The following is a 16,113-nucleotide window of genomic DNA, read 5'->3' as shown; positions in this document are numbered from 1 at the left end:
TGAAATACTGAGTCCCAAATTCTAAATATTCTGAAAAGGGTAGATGTTCTGGGGGAAAAAAGAAAAGAAAGAAAGAAAGAAAAAGAGAGAGAGAGAAAGAAAGAAAGACAGAAAGAGAAAGAAAGAAAGAGAGAGAAAGACAGAAAGAGAGAAAAAGAAAGAAAGAAAGGGAGAAAGAAAGAAAATTGCCCAACCAGAAGTCGAGACTTAATATAAAACCACAGTTATTAATATAGTAAGAGCACTGGTGTAGGAACTGTCAGATAGATAAAAACTTCAAAATACAGAAACCAGAAATTGAACCACACTTAAAAGAGACATTATGTAAAAGAGGACAATCAATAGAGACAGAACGGGCTATTTAAGAAATGGCTTTCCATATGGAAGAAAAATAAAATTATATCCTCATTTCATTCCATCAACAAAAAGAATCTTGAGCTGATAAGACTAGCAATAGTCCTTTACTGAAAGGGAAAAGTATAACCTGAAAATCATATAAATAAGGAAAACCTCTGAAAGAAGAACGAGAACCAGAATAATAAACAAAGCCATAAATGACCAATATACATATGAAAGATGCTTAATCTCATGGATAAACATGAAAAACGCAAATTTTAAAAATGAGAAACAATTTTAGATTGACAAAAACTTTCAAGGCCTGACACTACTGAGTACTGGTGAGCACAAAGTGGAAACTATCAATCATTGCTGGTGAAATAGCCACTGTAGAGACTCTTTAGCCATTACCTAGCAAAACCAAACATATACATTCTCTATGATCCAATAATTCCACTTCTCATACATGTTCTCATCATCTAAGTCTGTGATAGCACACACACACAAAAACCCTAGCAATAACCTCAAACAGTATGGGAATGAATACAGTGTGGTAGACTCATGTGATAAAATATCATGTAGCAGTTCAAGGAAATACATATATGCAAATATACATATATGTACAAACTTACAGATATCAAAACAAGTGAAATTTATAATTCTGCAACATTGTAACATTTCATAATACACACAAAACATTTTATATGTAGATCCATTAATCATATACGAAAGAGTATAAAAAGTGTACGTAAAACTTAGACACATTAGACTTATAGTAGCTGTAGTCTTTGAAAGGTGAAAGGGTAAAGATGATGTTCACTTTACAAGTGCTTTACTTTATTTAAAACAAAACCCAGAAAATATAATATTAACAACTGTCCATTCTGAGTGAGGGTTGTTAGACAGATGTTTATTATACTATTCTTGACACTTTGGTGAATTTTCTGGAATTGTTTAAAAAAAAAAAACTAAATGAAAGTCCCTATTAAGATCATAATTCAACTCTTTTCACCTAAACACTTATGAAAAATAATGTATGATTTCAACATGCTAAGAATACAATATAAACAAATGGAATAAATTCTCAGTCTCATAAATATGCTGATAAAGTTTACAAAAAGTAGAATAAAACGTATCTCAGAAATGAGGTTAAAAAGGTTCATCTTAAACATCTTCCATATAACTGCTAAAGTAAATGCATTCTCCTCCATTTGCATATTTCCAATGTGATAGCTAAACTATCACTAAAACTAACATGTAAAAACTGAAGAAATAAGTAAAAAGTACAAGTCCTAAAATAAACCAACTAACCTGTATGGGTTCTTCTATGTCTCTGGAGCTCATCACTCCTTGTGAATCTTTTGCCGCAAAACATCCAGTTGCATATAAAAGGTCTTTCTCCAGTATGCCAGCGAAGATGTGCTCGTAAATGAGATGTTTTGCCATAAACTTTACCACATCCTTCAATATGACAGATATGTTGCTTCTTTTTTCCTGGTTCATTACTGCCTCTAGCAAAAAGAAAAACCAAACATTAATTACACTGCCAAATAACAGACTTACAGGAAAATTAGAAAGAATCAAGGTAATTAAATGGTACTTCTCTGAATAGGTTTGTTGGATCATGATGCCATAGCTGTAGCTAAAATCAGAAAATTTTCAATTAAAGAAAAAACATAACAGGTCTGTGTACCAAACTGCTACGAAAATGTGTTAACCTCACCGAGTTTATGCCCTACTATGGACTCATGTTCCTTTCATAGTGGGCTCTTCCCTTGGGAAAAAAATTTCTCTAAGCCTTTCAAAACACTTGAAACTTCTCTAAAATTTCAAAAGGATGGCTAAATCCAGTTAAAAGTGTAAGATGCAGAGTTTCGTTTCCAGCAGGACAGTGTGAAGAGTTTCATGGATCTGTTTCCCAGAGAAAATTATAAAAAAGTAAAAAATACCATTTAAAGTATCTGGAAATGGTCCTAAAAGCAAATAAAGAAACATTTATTCAAGAAAATCTCACAGAAATTGGTAAGAACAGTACGAGTCTGTGGTATTTGAACCAAGACTCTCTCCTTCCCTACTTCCTCCCACCTCCACACAGGAACATTAGACACTGGTGCAGCCAAGAATATGATTCCTACTCTTCCCACCTCCCGGTCAGAGAGCTATGGCCCTAGGAGGGGCAAGATGTCTGCATTTCTTATTTTACTCTTGGTTGCCTGTTGCTAAGTTCCAGGCAAGTGTAGCAGAACCCAGTCCTTAGCCCTGGGACATAGGCTCTACCTTGGATGTGGCATGATGAAAATACTGGAGTCTAGGTTGCTGTTGACCTGGCCCATTCATAGTTCATAAAGTCAAAGTTCTAAGCCAGGAGAGGCCAGTTGAGAAGACCTGAGGCTACTGCTGCCCCTGCAACCAGGCACTCAGCTCTTAAAGGAGAGTTGTCACTCAGAGAGAAATGAGCCACTGTCTCAACCTCTAGCTCAAGAGCCATAACCCCGAAATACCATAAAACAAAGAGCTCCAAATCTCTTCCCAAAGGAACTGACTTCATTTGTAAGACAATGTGAAGAAGTTCAAGCCTAAGGGTACTCTCAAAAAAAGTAGAGATTGTTCCAAAGGCAGTTAATTGGGAGAAGACTAACAGATTCACTGGAAATAAAGGCTTAACTACAGGCTGGCTAGTTTGCTAGACAGAAGTGAGAAGAGGCTGTGAAGAACCTTCTTAGGGTCAGAATAAATGTCAAACATTGAGATTCTTGGGAAAAGTAAGCAAAACTAACAAACTAACAAGCTAGACTGACCAAGAAAATAAGACTCAAATTATTAGAATCAGAAATCAAAGAGGAGATATCACCACCAACCTTACAGAAACAAAAAGGATTACAAAAGAATACCATGAACAATTCTATGCCAATTACTTGGGTAACTCAGATGAGATGGACAAATTCCTAGAAAAATATGGACCAAAATACTAAAACTGACTCAGGAACAGATAATCAATCAGAATAAACCCACAACAAGCAACTAGACTGAATTAGTAATTAAAACTACCCATATGAAAAGCCCAAGAACAGACAGCTTCACTTGTAAATTCCACAAAACATTTAAAGAATTAATACCAGTTTGGAGGGAATACTTTCCAATTCATTCTATGAGGCCGGTATTATTATCAAAATCAGATAAAAACATTACAAAAAAAGAAAACCACAGACGTATCTCTTATGAATATGGATGCAAAAAGCCTCAAAAAAAATACAAGCACACTGTCAACATTGTACCAGAGGTTCCAGACAGAGAAATTAAGTAAGAAAAAGAAACAGAACTCCTGCAGCGTAGAAAGGAAAAAGTAAAAGTTATCTCTGTTCACAGATTCCATGACCTCAAACATAGAAATTCTAGACTCCACTAAAAAAAAAAAAAAACAAAAAAAAAACCTGTTATAACTAATCAAAAAGTTCAGCAAAAGTTGCAGGATACAAGATTAATACACTTAAAAAATATATTTCTACACAGTTGTAATGAACAACCAAGGACACAGTTCAACTTATAACAGTATCAGAAATAAAATTGGAATTTAACAAAAGTACAAAATGTATACTCTGAAAACTATAAACCATTGATGAAAGAAGTTAAAGATTAAATAACCAGAAATACTTCCCATGTGCATGGACCAAAAGATGAAATATTGTTAAGCAGGCAACAGTCCCCAAAGTGATCTACAGATTCAATGCAATTCCCATCAGAATACCATCTGGCTTCTTTGTAGAAATTGACAAACTGATTCTAAAATTCACATGGAATTGCAAGTGTCCCTAAAGAGTCAATACAATTTCGAAAAATAACAAAGTTGCAGGACTCACATTTCTCGATTTCAAAAGTTATTACAAATCCAAAGTACTCAAGACACTGTGGTACTGATATAAAGACAGATATACAGATCAATGGAATAGAATTGAAAGTCCTGAAATAAATCCATGTTCTATGGTCAACTAATTTTTGACATGGGTGCCAAGAACACTCAATGGAGAAAGGAGAGTCTTTTCAACAAATGGTGTTTGATGAACCCTTACCTAACACCATATAAAAATTAACCCCAAATTCATCAAAGACCTAAATGTAAGAGTAAAAACTATAAAATTATCTTTAAAAAAAACCCAAAAAAACCTAGGAATCTTAATGACTTTGGATTTGGCAATGAATTCTGACACAATACCACAAGCAGAAGCAATAAAGGAAAATAGAAAACTCTAGACTTCAAAATCAAAACTTTGGTGCAAAGGCACTATCAAGAAACTATAAAGACAATTCACACAATGGGAGACAATATTTTTCTCTCTTTTTTTTTTTTTTAGACGGAGTTTTGCTCTTTCACCCAGGCTGGAGTGCAGTGGCGCGATCTCGGCTCACCGCAACCTCTGCCTCCTGGGTTCAAGCAATTCTCCTCCCTCAGCCTCCCAAGTTGCTGGGATTACAGGCACGCGCCACCATGCTTGGCTAATTTTGTATTTTTAGTAGAGATGGGGTTTCTCCATGCCGGTCAGGCTGGTCTCCAACTCCTGACCTCAGGTGATCCACCTGCCTTGGCATCCCAAAGTGCTGGGATTACAGGCGTGAGCCACCATGCCCAGCCGGGAGACAATATTCTCAAATCATATATCTGATAAGGAACTTGTATCTAGAATATATAAAGAGACAATTCCATAATGAAAAATAATATAATTTAAAATGGGCAAAAGATCCAAATAAATATTTCTCCAAAGATACAAACATGGCCAATAAGAAAAAGAAAATATGCTTAATATCACTAGTAATCGGGAAAAACAAAACTGCCGTGAGGTATCACTTCAAACCCAGTAGGATAGCTTTAATCATAAAGTCAGATAATGACAAGTACTGGCAATGATCTAGAGACTGGAACCCTCATACCCTACTGATGGAAATGTTAAATGGTACAGCCATTTTTGGAAAATAATCTGTAAGTTCCTCAAATGGTTAAACATAGAAATACAATATGACCCAGAAATTCCATTTCTAGGTAATTTCATAAAAATACAAGAGAAATGAAAACATATGTCCACATAAACACTTGTACACAAATGTTTACTGCAGTATTATTCATAATGGTCAGTGGGTGGATAAAACCAAATGTCCTTCAAGTGACAGGATAAACAAAATATTGTATATCCATACAGAGAAATATTATTTGTCCCTAAAAAGGAATGAAGTACTGATCATGCTGTAATACGGCTGAACCTTGAAAACATTATGCTAAAAGAAACCAGTCACAAAAGTCACGATTCCATTTATATGAATTGTCCAGAATAGACAAATCTATAAAGACAGAAATTAGTTGTTTAGGATGGAAGGGTTGGGAGGATAAGGGGGTGATGTTTAAAAGATACAGAATTTATTCTGGGGATGATGAAAACATTCTAAAATTGATTGTAGTCATGTCTACACAGCTCTGAATATATTAAAAACCACTGAATTGTACACTTTAAATGGGTGAACTATAGGGTGTAAGAGCGAGTTTTATATCAATAAAGTTATGTAAAAATTTTATGAAAAAAAAATGGGCTGGGCACAGTGGCTCACACCTGTAATCCCAGCACTTGGGGGGCTGAGCTGGTCGGATCACCTGAGGTCAGGAGTTTGAGACCATCCTGGCCGACATGGTGAAACCCTGCCGCGTGTGGTGGCGGGCGTCTATAATTAATCCCAGCTACTCGGAAGGCTGAGGCAGGAGAATCGCTTGAACCCGGAAAGTAGAGGTTGCAGTGAGCCGAGATCACACCATTGCACTCCAGCCTGGGCAGCAGAGTGAAACTCCATCTCGTTGGGGGGGCCCGGGGGGGGGTAGAAAAAAGAAAGAAAAAATGTATTTTTAAAGTGTAAGGAACAAGGCAGAGGACCACTCAAATTTCATTCCTAAAATAGCCTAACTTAATTCCCTTTCTAATATTATATATCAACTTCTAGGCTATGAAGGTAATGAGGTTCTTGTGACCATCATTCCCAGCCAATTACTCGGTTTTAACTCCTGTTTTATGCCTTCCAAATGGACACAGTTGAAAAACAGAGCATTTACCTTCCTTCTCCTTCCCTACAATTAGGACAGGAACAGGCAACTCTTCGAAGCCTCTTGCCAGGTTGTACCTCTTGATCAGAAGTTTGCTGGCCTTGCTGCAAATGCACTTGTGTGAGTTGGTCAGGACTAACAGCACCTATCGTGGCATTAGCAATTCCTCCAACTGCTACAGTTACAGGAGCTATAGTAGCTTGCTGGACTTTTACTCCATCTTGTCCTTGCTGCTGACCTAAAAAGGAAGAAAAAAAAAAGAAACATTGTAATGTTTTCTACATCTAAAGAAAGGATTAAAAAAAAATTCCAAGTGCATAAATTTTTTCTAACAATCTGTAAAGTACAAAAACTAAGGGGTTAATGGCTTATACTATGTCAATCCTTCTAAAATATAGTATTCTTACTTTAGTGGCTCAGGTTGCCTATGTATCTAGATGACGGAACTATATACATAAATCATTTAACCCACTTTGGGACTTAATTTCTCTCTCCATCTATAAAATGAAGATAAGAATACTTGCTACTTACCTACTCACTAAAATACTATGAGGATACATGAGTCTAAAAGCATTTTGAGATCCTAAGATAAAAGACGTTATATAAACACAAAGCTTTATTACCATTTCCACAGTAAGCAACATATCTCATCACAACAAGAAAATACAGGAGTGAAAAGTCACTAAACAAAGGATTAAGTTTTATGGACATCTTGCATTCCTAAATAGTTTAAATAAACATCTCTTTATTGATTTGACTCTTTTAATTGTATACATAAAGTGGTTTTTAAAATGCAAAACCACCCAAGATTACTACATACTGTCACTGTAATCATAAAAAGACATTTAAAATATTATTACTTTATTCACTCATGTTATATAGCTTACACTTCATTGCTCAGATTAGTATATATACCAGCGCGGCTTCTTCACTTTGGTAAAAATATAATAAATAATGCACAATAAAACAACAAAAAAATGTATTTGCATGGCTTAACATTATCCTGAAATACAATGCTCTTTTTTTTTTTTTTTTTTTTTTTTTTGAGAAGGAGTCTTGCTCTGTCACCCAGGCTGGAGTGCAGTAGCACGATCTCAGCTCACTGCAACCTCCACCTCCTGGATTCAAGCAATTCTCCTGCTTCAGCCTCCCTAGTAGCTGGGATGACAGGTGCGTGCCAACATGCCCAGCTAGTTTTTTTTTGTATTTTTAGTAGAGACAGGGTTTCGCAATGTTTGCCAGGCTAGTCTCAAACTCCTCACCTCAGGTGATTCACCTGCTTCGGCCTCCCAAAGTGCTGGTATTACAGGTGTGAGCCACCGCACCCAGCCTATGATGCCTTATAATTATCTTATCTTTCACACAGTTCTACATTCTCTCCATCAGATGTGGGAATAACAAGTATGTGAATGGACTGAAAAGAAAATACCAATTTATGAAAGAATGTTTCCACCTCAGAAAATTGATATAAGTATTAAGTAAGTTAATTTATAAATCCTCTACCACAGTGCTGGCACAGAATTGCTCATTACATAGTAGCTACTGTTACTAATTCATCTCTGCTGAGTTCAGGGGCAATACAAGAATAAAATAAGTCACTTTGGGAGGTCGAGACGGAGGATCACAAGGTCAGGAGATCGAGACCATCCTGGTTAACATGGTGAAACCCCGTCTCTACTAAAAATACAAAAAAATTAGTTGGGCATGGTGGCAGGCACCTGTAGTCCCAGCTACTCGCTATTCACAAGGCTGAGGCAGGAGAATGGCGTGAACCCGGGAGGCAGAGCTTACAGTGAGCCGAGATCATGCAGCCTGGGCGACAGAGCGAGACTCTATCCCAAAAAAAAAAAAAAAAAAAAAAAAAAAAAAAAGAATAAAATATGCTAGCAGAAATAAACATGCCAGTCCTGCATATAAAATGGTTTCTTTCAGGCCGGGCATGGTGGCTCATGCCTGTAATCCCAGCATTTTCGGAGGCTGAGGTGGGTGAATCACCAGGTCAAGAGATGGAGACCATCCTAGCTAACACAGTGAAACCCCATCTCTACTAAAAAGTCCAGTGATTGCACCACTGCACTTCAACAAAAAATTAGCCAGGTGTGGTTGCACACGCCTGTAGTCCCAGCTACTTGGGAGGCTGAGACAGGGGAATCGCTTGAACCCGGGAGGCAGAGGTTTCAGTGAGTCGAAATTGTGCCACTGCACTCCAGCCTGGGAGACAAGAGCGAGACTCTGTCTCAAAAAAAAAAAAAAAAAAAAAAAAGGCAGGGGTGGGGGTGGTTATTTCAAAACTGCATATGTAGTATCTTAAAAGTACGGGGCAACCAACAAGCAGCAATAAAAATTACCAAGTAAGAAAATAGTACACATTTTCTAAACAAAATTAAACCTCTGACTCTCCCAGCCAAAGTCAATCTCACCGTCCTCTGCATATCCACAGCACCCTTAATTCCTTTTGGTAGCACCCATAACTAAGATACACATTAAAAAATACATTTTGTCACTGTTTCAGTAAGGATACAAACCCTCTACTAAAGTTTACATTTTTGTACACCTTTGAATTAGCATGGTGTGGTAAGTAAAGCAATGCAAGTGAAGTCAGAGTTTTAAATTTATGACTGTGCACTCAGGGATCCTCAGTTTCCTCAACTCTAAAACAGTAACACTGACTTCCGTAAAATTTCTGCTCCCTGTCTACTTTAAAGAGCTGTTTCTGAGGATCAAGTTGATTTTCCAGGGGTAAAGGCTATATAAATTATAAAGCAATACATAAACAAAAGGTATAATTATTTTGTTTCAGTGTTTTTGAACACGTATTTAGGAAAACCAGATGCCTTAAGGATGACCGTGGCTACACAATCTATTCAAACTACTTGTGTACCAAGAAGCACAGTGATACACACACTTTCTGTTTACTACAAAAAAAAAAAAAAAATGCATTTCTAGAAATGAGAGTACTGTCTGAACAAGCACTCTACAAAATCTACAGCATGGTCCCTATGGAGCTGCAGGTATTTTAAGTTGGCAAATACCCTTTACATCCCCTGAAGACACAGGTATTTTCGGCCACAATTTTTTGACTACTTTTCTCATAACATTTATATAACAGTCATTACTTTAAAGGTCGCAATAATATTTAAGATGACCTTTATTTTAGTAAAGAACTGCTAGATGAGTTTCAAGTCAAAGCTAAGTTGGGGGGTGAGGGGTGGGGAAGAACTGCTAGAGATTCCTGATTCCTCTGGTCCCTTGACCACATCCTTGACATACTCCTCATGCCTCCATATTGTGAGCCTTTCTTTGTTCAATGCCTAAACAACTTGGAAAGTTATTTCAATGAATAATAGAGGCAAATTATATTTGAGTTTGTATATTGAAGCCTGTTAATTGACTTCATCTAGATGTTTCACAGACAGCTAAGTTCAACAACTACTTTATTTCCACTGCCATCAGTAAGCCACCAAACTCCAGAGCAAGACCTCTGAGGCCCCACTTAAGTTTAATTCTATTGCCTTCTCAGACCTCATCTCTATTAGTCTCTCCCTTGCTCACTCTGCACTTGATACACTGGCCTCTCTTCCGGCCCTCAAACAAATCAAGCTCATTTCCTTCTTAGGGACTTTGCACATACTCTCCAGTCTAAGTGGGGATGCCTTTGCACGCAGATCTTTACATAGTTGATTCCTTTGTAATATTCTGGTTTGAGTTCAAATCTCTCCTCTTTAGAAATGCCATTCCTGACCTTCCCATCTAAAAGTGGTTCCCCTCAGTATATCACCGTATCACCACCTAGTTTTGTCTTGTCTTACTTTGTCCTTTTATAATTTGGTCTTCAACTCACTTCTGAAGGTAAAGTGCCATGAAAGTAGGGATCTTGGCCGGGCACGGTGGCTCAAGCCTGTAATCCCAGCACTTTGGGAGGCCGAGACGGGCGGATCACGAGGTCAGGAGATCGAGACCATCCTGGCTAACACGGTGAAACCCCGTCTCTACTAAAAAATACAAAAAAAAAAAACTAGCCGGGCGAGGTGGCGGGCGCCTGTAGTCCCAGCTACTCGGGAGGCTGAGGCAGGAGAATGGTCTAAACCCGGGAGGTGGAGCTTGCAGTGAGCTGAGATCCGGCCACTGCACCCCAGCCTGGGCGACAGAGCAAGACTCTGTCTCAAAAAAAAAAAAAAAAAAAAAAGTAGGGATCTTGCCTATTGTGTTCCCTGCTGTATCACTAGTATAACAGTGCCTAATAACTCAATAACAATGCCACTCAATAACATATGTTTAATAAATCAACGTTTAAAAATAAAAAATGATTTCACCTTCCAGTCTTGCTTCTGCTAATGTCCCTGTTTCAGTAAATGCTACTCCCACTCTCCTTATTATCCACACTGAAAACCTTAAAATGTCATCTTTTAGGCTACTTCTTTACTCATTACATCCAGTGATGACCGAATTATGGACACACTACTGCATAATAATAGCTCTTACACTAATCTGTTTCCAAGCAAGACTATCATCTTGATCCAAGCCCTTGTTAATCTGTGCCTCTACCAACCTAAATGAAGCTTTCCCTCCTTTCTCATCCTTCAAACTGCTGCCAGAAAAATAAAAAAGTCGTGTTCTGATCGTCTCACTTTCATGCTCAGTAACGTTTAATCATTCTTCCACTGACCAAAGTCTAGCATTCAAAGCACTATACCACAAGGACTTACTTAGCTCCTGCTTCACAGTCTTTCTCCTAATGACCAAATCTATTGTGCATTTTCTCAGTGACCATTACAGGACTGCTCTGCGGCATTTGACACCACACGCCACTCCATCCTTATCCAACATTTACTCTGTGAGCTAACTTCCCACATTTCAGAAACCCCTTCTTCTCTGTTAGCTCCTTTTTGTTTGTTGGTTTTTTTTTTTTTTAAGAGATAGGGGTCTTACTCTGCTGCTCAGACTAGTCTTGAACTCCTGGGCTCAAGCAATTCTCCTGCCTTGGACTTCCAAGTAGCTGAGATTACAGGCGTGCACCACCATGTATGGCCTTAGCAATTTTTTAAAATCAGCACTTAAATCTAAATTTATGTCACATTCTTAAAAGATGTATCAGCCAGGTGCGGTGGCTCACACCTGTAATCCCCGCACTTTGGTAGGCAGAGGCAGGAGGACGGCTTGAGCCCAGGAGTTCAAGACCAACCAAGGCAATATAGTGAGACCCCATCTCTTAAAAAAATTAAAAAATTAGTCGGGCATGGTGGCATGTGCCTGTAGTCCCAGCTACTCATGAGACTGAAGTGCTGAGGTGAGAGGATCGCTTGAGCCCTGGGGATCAAGACTTCAGTGAGCCGTGATTGCACCACTGCACTTCAACTTTAGCCTAGGTAACAGAGCAAGACCCTCTCAAAAACAAACAAACAAACAAACAAACAAACAAACAAACACCCTCTGCTCTTCCTAGGCTACTCTCCAGGGTCTGACTTTTCATTCTAACTCTCTTCTTGGGGGACCTCATCTACTTTCGTAACTTTTACTGCTATGCATAAGCTGATTATCTCGCAGATCTGTGCCTTCTACTCAGAAGTGTCATACTCCTACTGTCAACTGCCAGTGAACATTTCCACCTCAGATTCCTCACAAGCAATCTAAGAACCAGAGAGCTTAGCCCACTTTCCTAATATAGCTCTTTTTCACCATTCAAATAGAAAACTTGGAAGCCATTCTTGATTCCTCTCTATCTTCTTCATCTCTGACAACAAGAGCAACTATTGTTTTATATCTACTATGTGGTAAGGCACTTTACTGGATGCTTTCCATACATTGTTTCACTTACTCCTCATATCCCTATGGGCTGAATATTACTGTCCCAACTTTTTATTTTTAAGAAATGGAGTCTTGCTCTCTTGCCCAGGCTAGAGTACAGTGGCACAATCATGGCTTACTGTAGCCTCTAACTCTTGGACTCAAGCAATCCTCCTGCCTCTGCCTCCTGAGTAGTTGGGACTACAGATGCATGCCACCACACCTAGTTAATTTTAAAAATTCTTTTAGAGATTATATCTCACTATGTTGCCCATGCTAGAATCAAACTCCTGACCTCAAGTGACCCTCCTGCCTCAGCCTCCCAAAGAGCCGGGACTACAGGCACAAGCCATGGCACCCAGCTTACTGTCCCAATTAAGATGAGAAAACTAAGGTTCTGAGGGGTATGTGAAACACCCAGGATCCTAAAATGGAAAAGTGACAGAGCTGGGATTTGAACCCAGGCTTAGCCAACTCAAAAAGCTATTCTCTTTCCACCATACACATTATCTACGTTGATCATAAGTCCCTGTTGAGTCTACCTCTTCAAAATATCTCAAATGTCTTCATCATACCCGCTGCTTGCACATTAGTGCAAGCCCTTATCACCATTATGTCAGTTTTGCCCCTAATTATATTCATATTGCAGACCTAGCTCCCCAAAAAGCCAATGGGCCCTCCATACATTCACAATAAGGTCAGTATTTCTTAGCAGAGTACATAAAGTTCTTCATGATCTAACTCTTGCTTAGTTTTATAACTTCATCTCTGGGCACTCCTGCTCCATGCCCACTCTCACCATCACCTACAGTGAACTCCTGTCTTCTCTAATGTTCTGTGTCTCCGAACATTTGAGTAATACAGCTGGAATCCAACATATTCTCCCACCCCAAATTTCCATCTCCCTTGGTCTGACAAAAGCCTATTCATCTTTCAGATTTTAGTCTTTAATCCTTCTCTTACCAATGAAACTGCTTTGTAAAATAATTTTTTTAATAACTCAAAATTTCTTGGTTTTGTAACTACACATTATGGTGAAACAGACTGAGGATGGCCATTCTTTTATTTTTCTTCCACATTACCAGAGGTAAAACATTACAAGGCTGCTTGGAGTAGCCAAGCCATCTTTCTTACTCCTTTATTGGTTCTGCTTTTTTTTTTTTTTTTTAATTTTTTCAAACATAGAAACTGGGCCAAGGTAATGGAGGGGGGACAGTTTGTTGGTAGGTAGTAAGATATTTTTTATTTTTTTGAGATGGAGTCTCGCTCTGTTGCCCAGGCTGGAGTGCAGTGGCCGGATCTCAGCTCACTGCAAGCTCCGTCTCCCAGGTTCACGCCATTCTCCTGCCTCAGCCTCCGGAGTAGCTGGGACTACAGGCGCCTGCCACCTCGCCCAGCTAGTTTTTTGTATTTTTTTAGTAGAGACGGGGTTTCACCGTGTTAGCCAGGATGGTCTCGATCTCCTGACCTCGTGATCTGCCCGTCTCGGCCTCCCAAAGTGCTGGGATTACAGGCTTGAGCCACCGCGCCCGGCTGGTAGTAAGATACTAGAATCACTAACTATTCAACAAGATCTAGCTTGTTGGGCATTTCTTGCTCATTTTCTTTTAGTACCAGTAGTCTTTTGCCTCAGTAGAGAAGTAAAAGTTGAGACGATTTGAATTTAAGCTAACAGGAAGAAAGGAAAGTCAGGTTTAGCTAGTAAAGGAAAAAGGCATATTCCATAAAGAATAACCTAGTTCCCTGGATTGTGAGGCAGGGGCCTATGCCTAAGCCAACAAATTCTGACTTGAATTTTGGTATACGTAGCTCCCTAAGAGACCTCAAGAATTGGCTGAATTAGAATTTAAGTATTTCTGGTCTTGCCAGTAAGATACCATCTCATTCCATCATAATATTTGTCATAAATTATTTCCAACAAAAGCTGCTCAAAAAACAGGCCATCTGTGTGGTTTTTATGTCATTTGTCCTTTGGCTACAAAAGTTCCTGGCACACTGAAAGTACTTAATGAATGTTTCTTAAATAACGCGAATGATAATCTAAAATCCATACAAACATAGAAGCTTTCTTATGAAACTCGGCCAGCAGTATATCACAGGACTGCTAGATGACAGCTAGTTTACAATACAAATGCACACAGGTGACAAGACAGTAAGAAACCAAATCAAGTGGGTATCTGCTACAATTCCTCCCTGACTCACTGATATGGCAGTCAGATCATTTAGGAGCAGAGTCCAGAGCATAACTCTCAACCTTGGTACTGAAACTATGTACTACTCTCTCAAGTATCAGATTTATCCGATGACATTTGCTATCTACATTCAGCAAGGTTTTTTTGAAAAGAGTATTACAAAAATGTTAACTTTAAAAAAGTATAGGCCGGGCGTGGTGGCTCATGACTGTAATCCCAGCACTTTGGGAGGATGAGGTGGGCGGATCACAAGGTCAGGGGTTTGAGACCAACTAGTCCTAGCCTGGCCAATATGATGAAATCCTGTCTCTACTAAAAATACAAAAAAATTAGCCGGGCATGGTGGCAGGCACCTGTAGTCCCAACTACTCAGGAGGCTGAGACAGGAGAATTGCTTGAACATGGGAGGCAGAGGTTGCAGTGAGCCAAGATCTCACCACTGCACTCCAGCCTGGGCAACAAAGCGAGACTCTGTCTTAAAAAAAAAAAAAAAAAAAAAGCCGGGCACGGTGGCTCAAGCCTGTAATCGCAGCACTTTGGGAGGCCGAGATGCGCGGATCATGAGGTCAGGAGATCGAGACCATCCTGGCTAACACGGTGAAACCCCGTCTCTAATAAAAAATACAAAAAAAAAAAAAAAAAAAAAACTAGTCGGGGGTGGTGGCGGGCGCCTGTAGTCCCAGCTACTCGGGAGGCTGAGGCAGGAGAATGGCATAAACCCGGGAGGCGGAGCTTGCAGTGAGCTAAGATCCGGCCACTGCACCCCAGCCTGGGCGACAAAGCGAGACTCCGTCTAAAAAAAAAAAAAAAAAAAAAAAAAATCATAACTAAACTTGCCATTTAGGGAATAGGCTAAGATTTCTCCCTTTCTCCCTATTTTGATGAAAGTAAATAGTTTAGTATTATAAACACATATGCTTTAAGTTTCTTTTTCTTCTGATTTTAAGAACAAAGCATGCTCATCATAGAAAACTATGAATAAGGAAATGAAATAATCCAGAAAGTAATTACCCATAGATTACTACTATCATCATTTTGATGTGATGATCTAAGTTCTGTTTTAATCTTTGTTCAGTGCATTCTGATGCTGATACAACTTTACTACATAAAAATTCTGTATTAGCCTCTTTTACTTATTTAATAAGTACTTCTAAGTTATTAATATTACAAATTATTTTAATATAGTGGTTGTGCAGTATTTCATCATATACCATAATTTACAAAGCCATTACTGTACTATTAGATATTTATTTCCAAATACGTGTTATAAGTAACAAAGTAATGAGCAACGTGAACTAAAATATTGTTTATTCTTTCCAAGGGATAGTCCTAGAAGTGAGATTACTAAATCAAAGGACATGAAACATTTGTAAGACTATCTAGATTATAAAATTACAGGAGTATATATAAAGAGCTGCATTCATTTACATTTCCACCAGAAGTATGGGGGAGAAAGCTGTTTCATCTCATGGAGCAAGAGAAACTCAGTAAAAATTATAAAATCATTTAATAAAAAAATCGGATTATCTCACTGTAGTTTCTAATAGAAGTGATTACTGCTCTCACCTCTAATATTGTATATTTCCTTAAGGTGCAAGCCAATGTAGTAAGGCAAGAAGTAACAAATCTATATAAGCAATAAAGACTGAAAAGGAAGTAACGAAACTGTCATGATTTACAAAAGATATAATTGCATTATTTAGAAAACTATAGAAAAATCAACAA

The 16,113-nt window shown here is 38.5% G+C and overlaps 1 protein-coding gene across 1 annotated transcript in view; it reads right to left on the bottom strand.

Moving 5' to 3' along the window:
• Positions 1–16,113, bottom strand: part of SP4 (Sp4 transcription factor) — an 87,742-nt gene that overhangs the window by 34,069 nt on the left and 37,560 nt on the right. The window contains exons 4-5 of the mRNA XM_050785404.1: positions 6,422–6,650; positions 1,648–1,847 (exon numbers count right to left, since the gene is read on the bottom strand). Of these exons, the coding sequence (XP_050641361.1) occupies positions 1,648–1,847; positions 6,422–6,650 (429 nt within the window). The remainder of the gene's footprint in view (positions 1–1,647; positions 1,848–6,421; positions 6,651–16,113) is intronic.

The sequence above is a fragment of the Macaca thibetana genome, chromosome 3, assembly GCF_024542745.1.
Source record: "Macaca thibetana thibetana isolate TM-01 chromosome 3, ASM2454274v1, whole genome shotgun sequence".
Taxonomy (NCBI): Eukaryota; Metazoa; Chordata; class Mammalia; order Primates; family Cercopithecidae; genus Macaca; species Macaca thibetana.
This window is presented reverse-complemented; position numbering and strand designations above follow the sequence as displayed.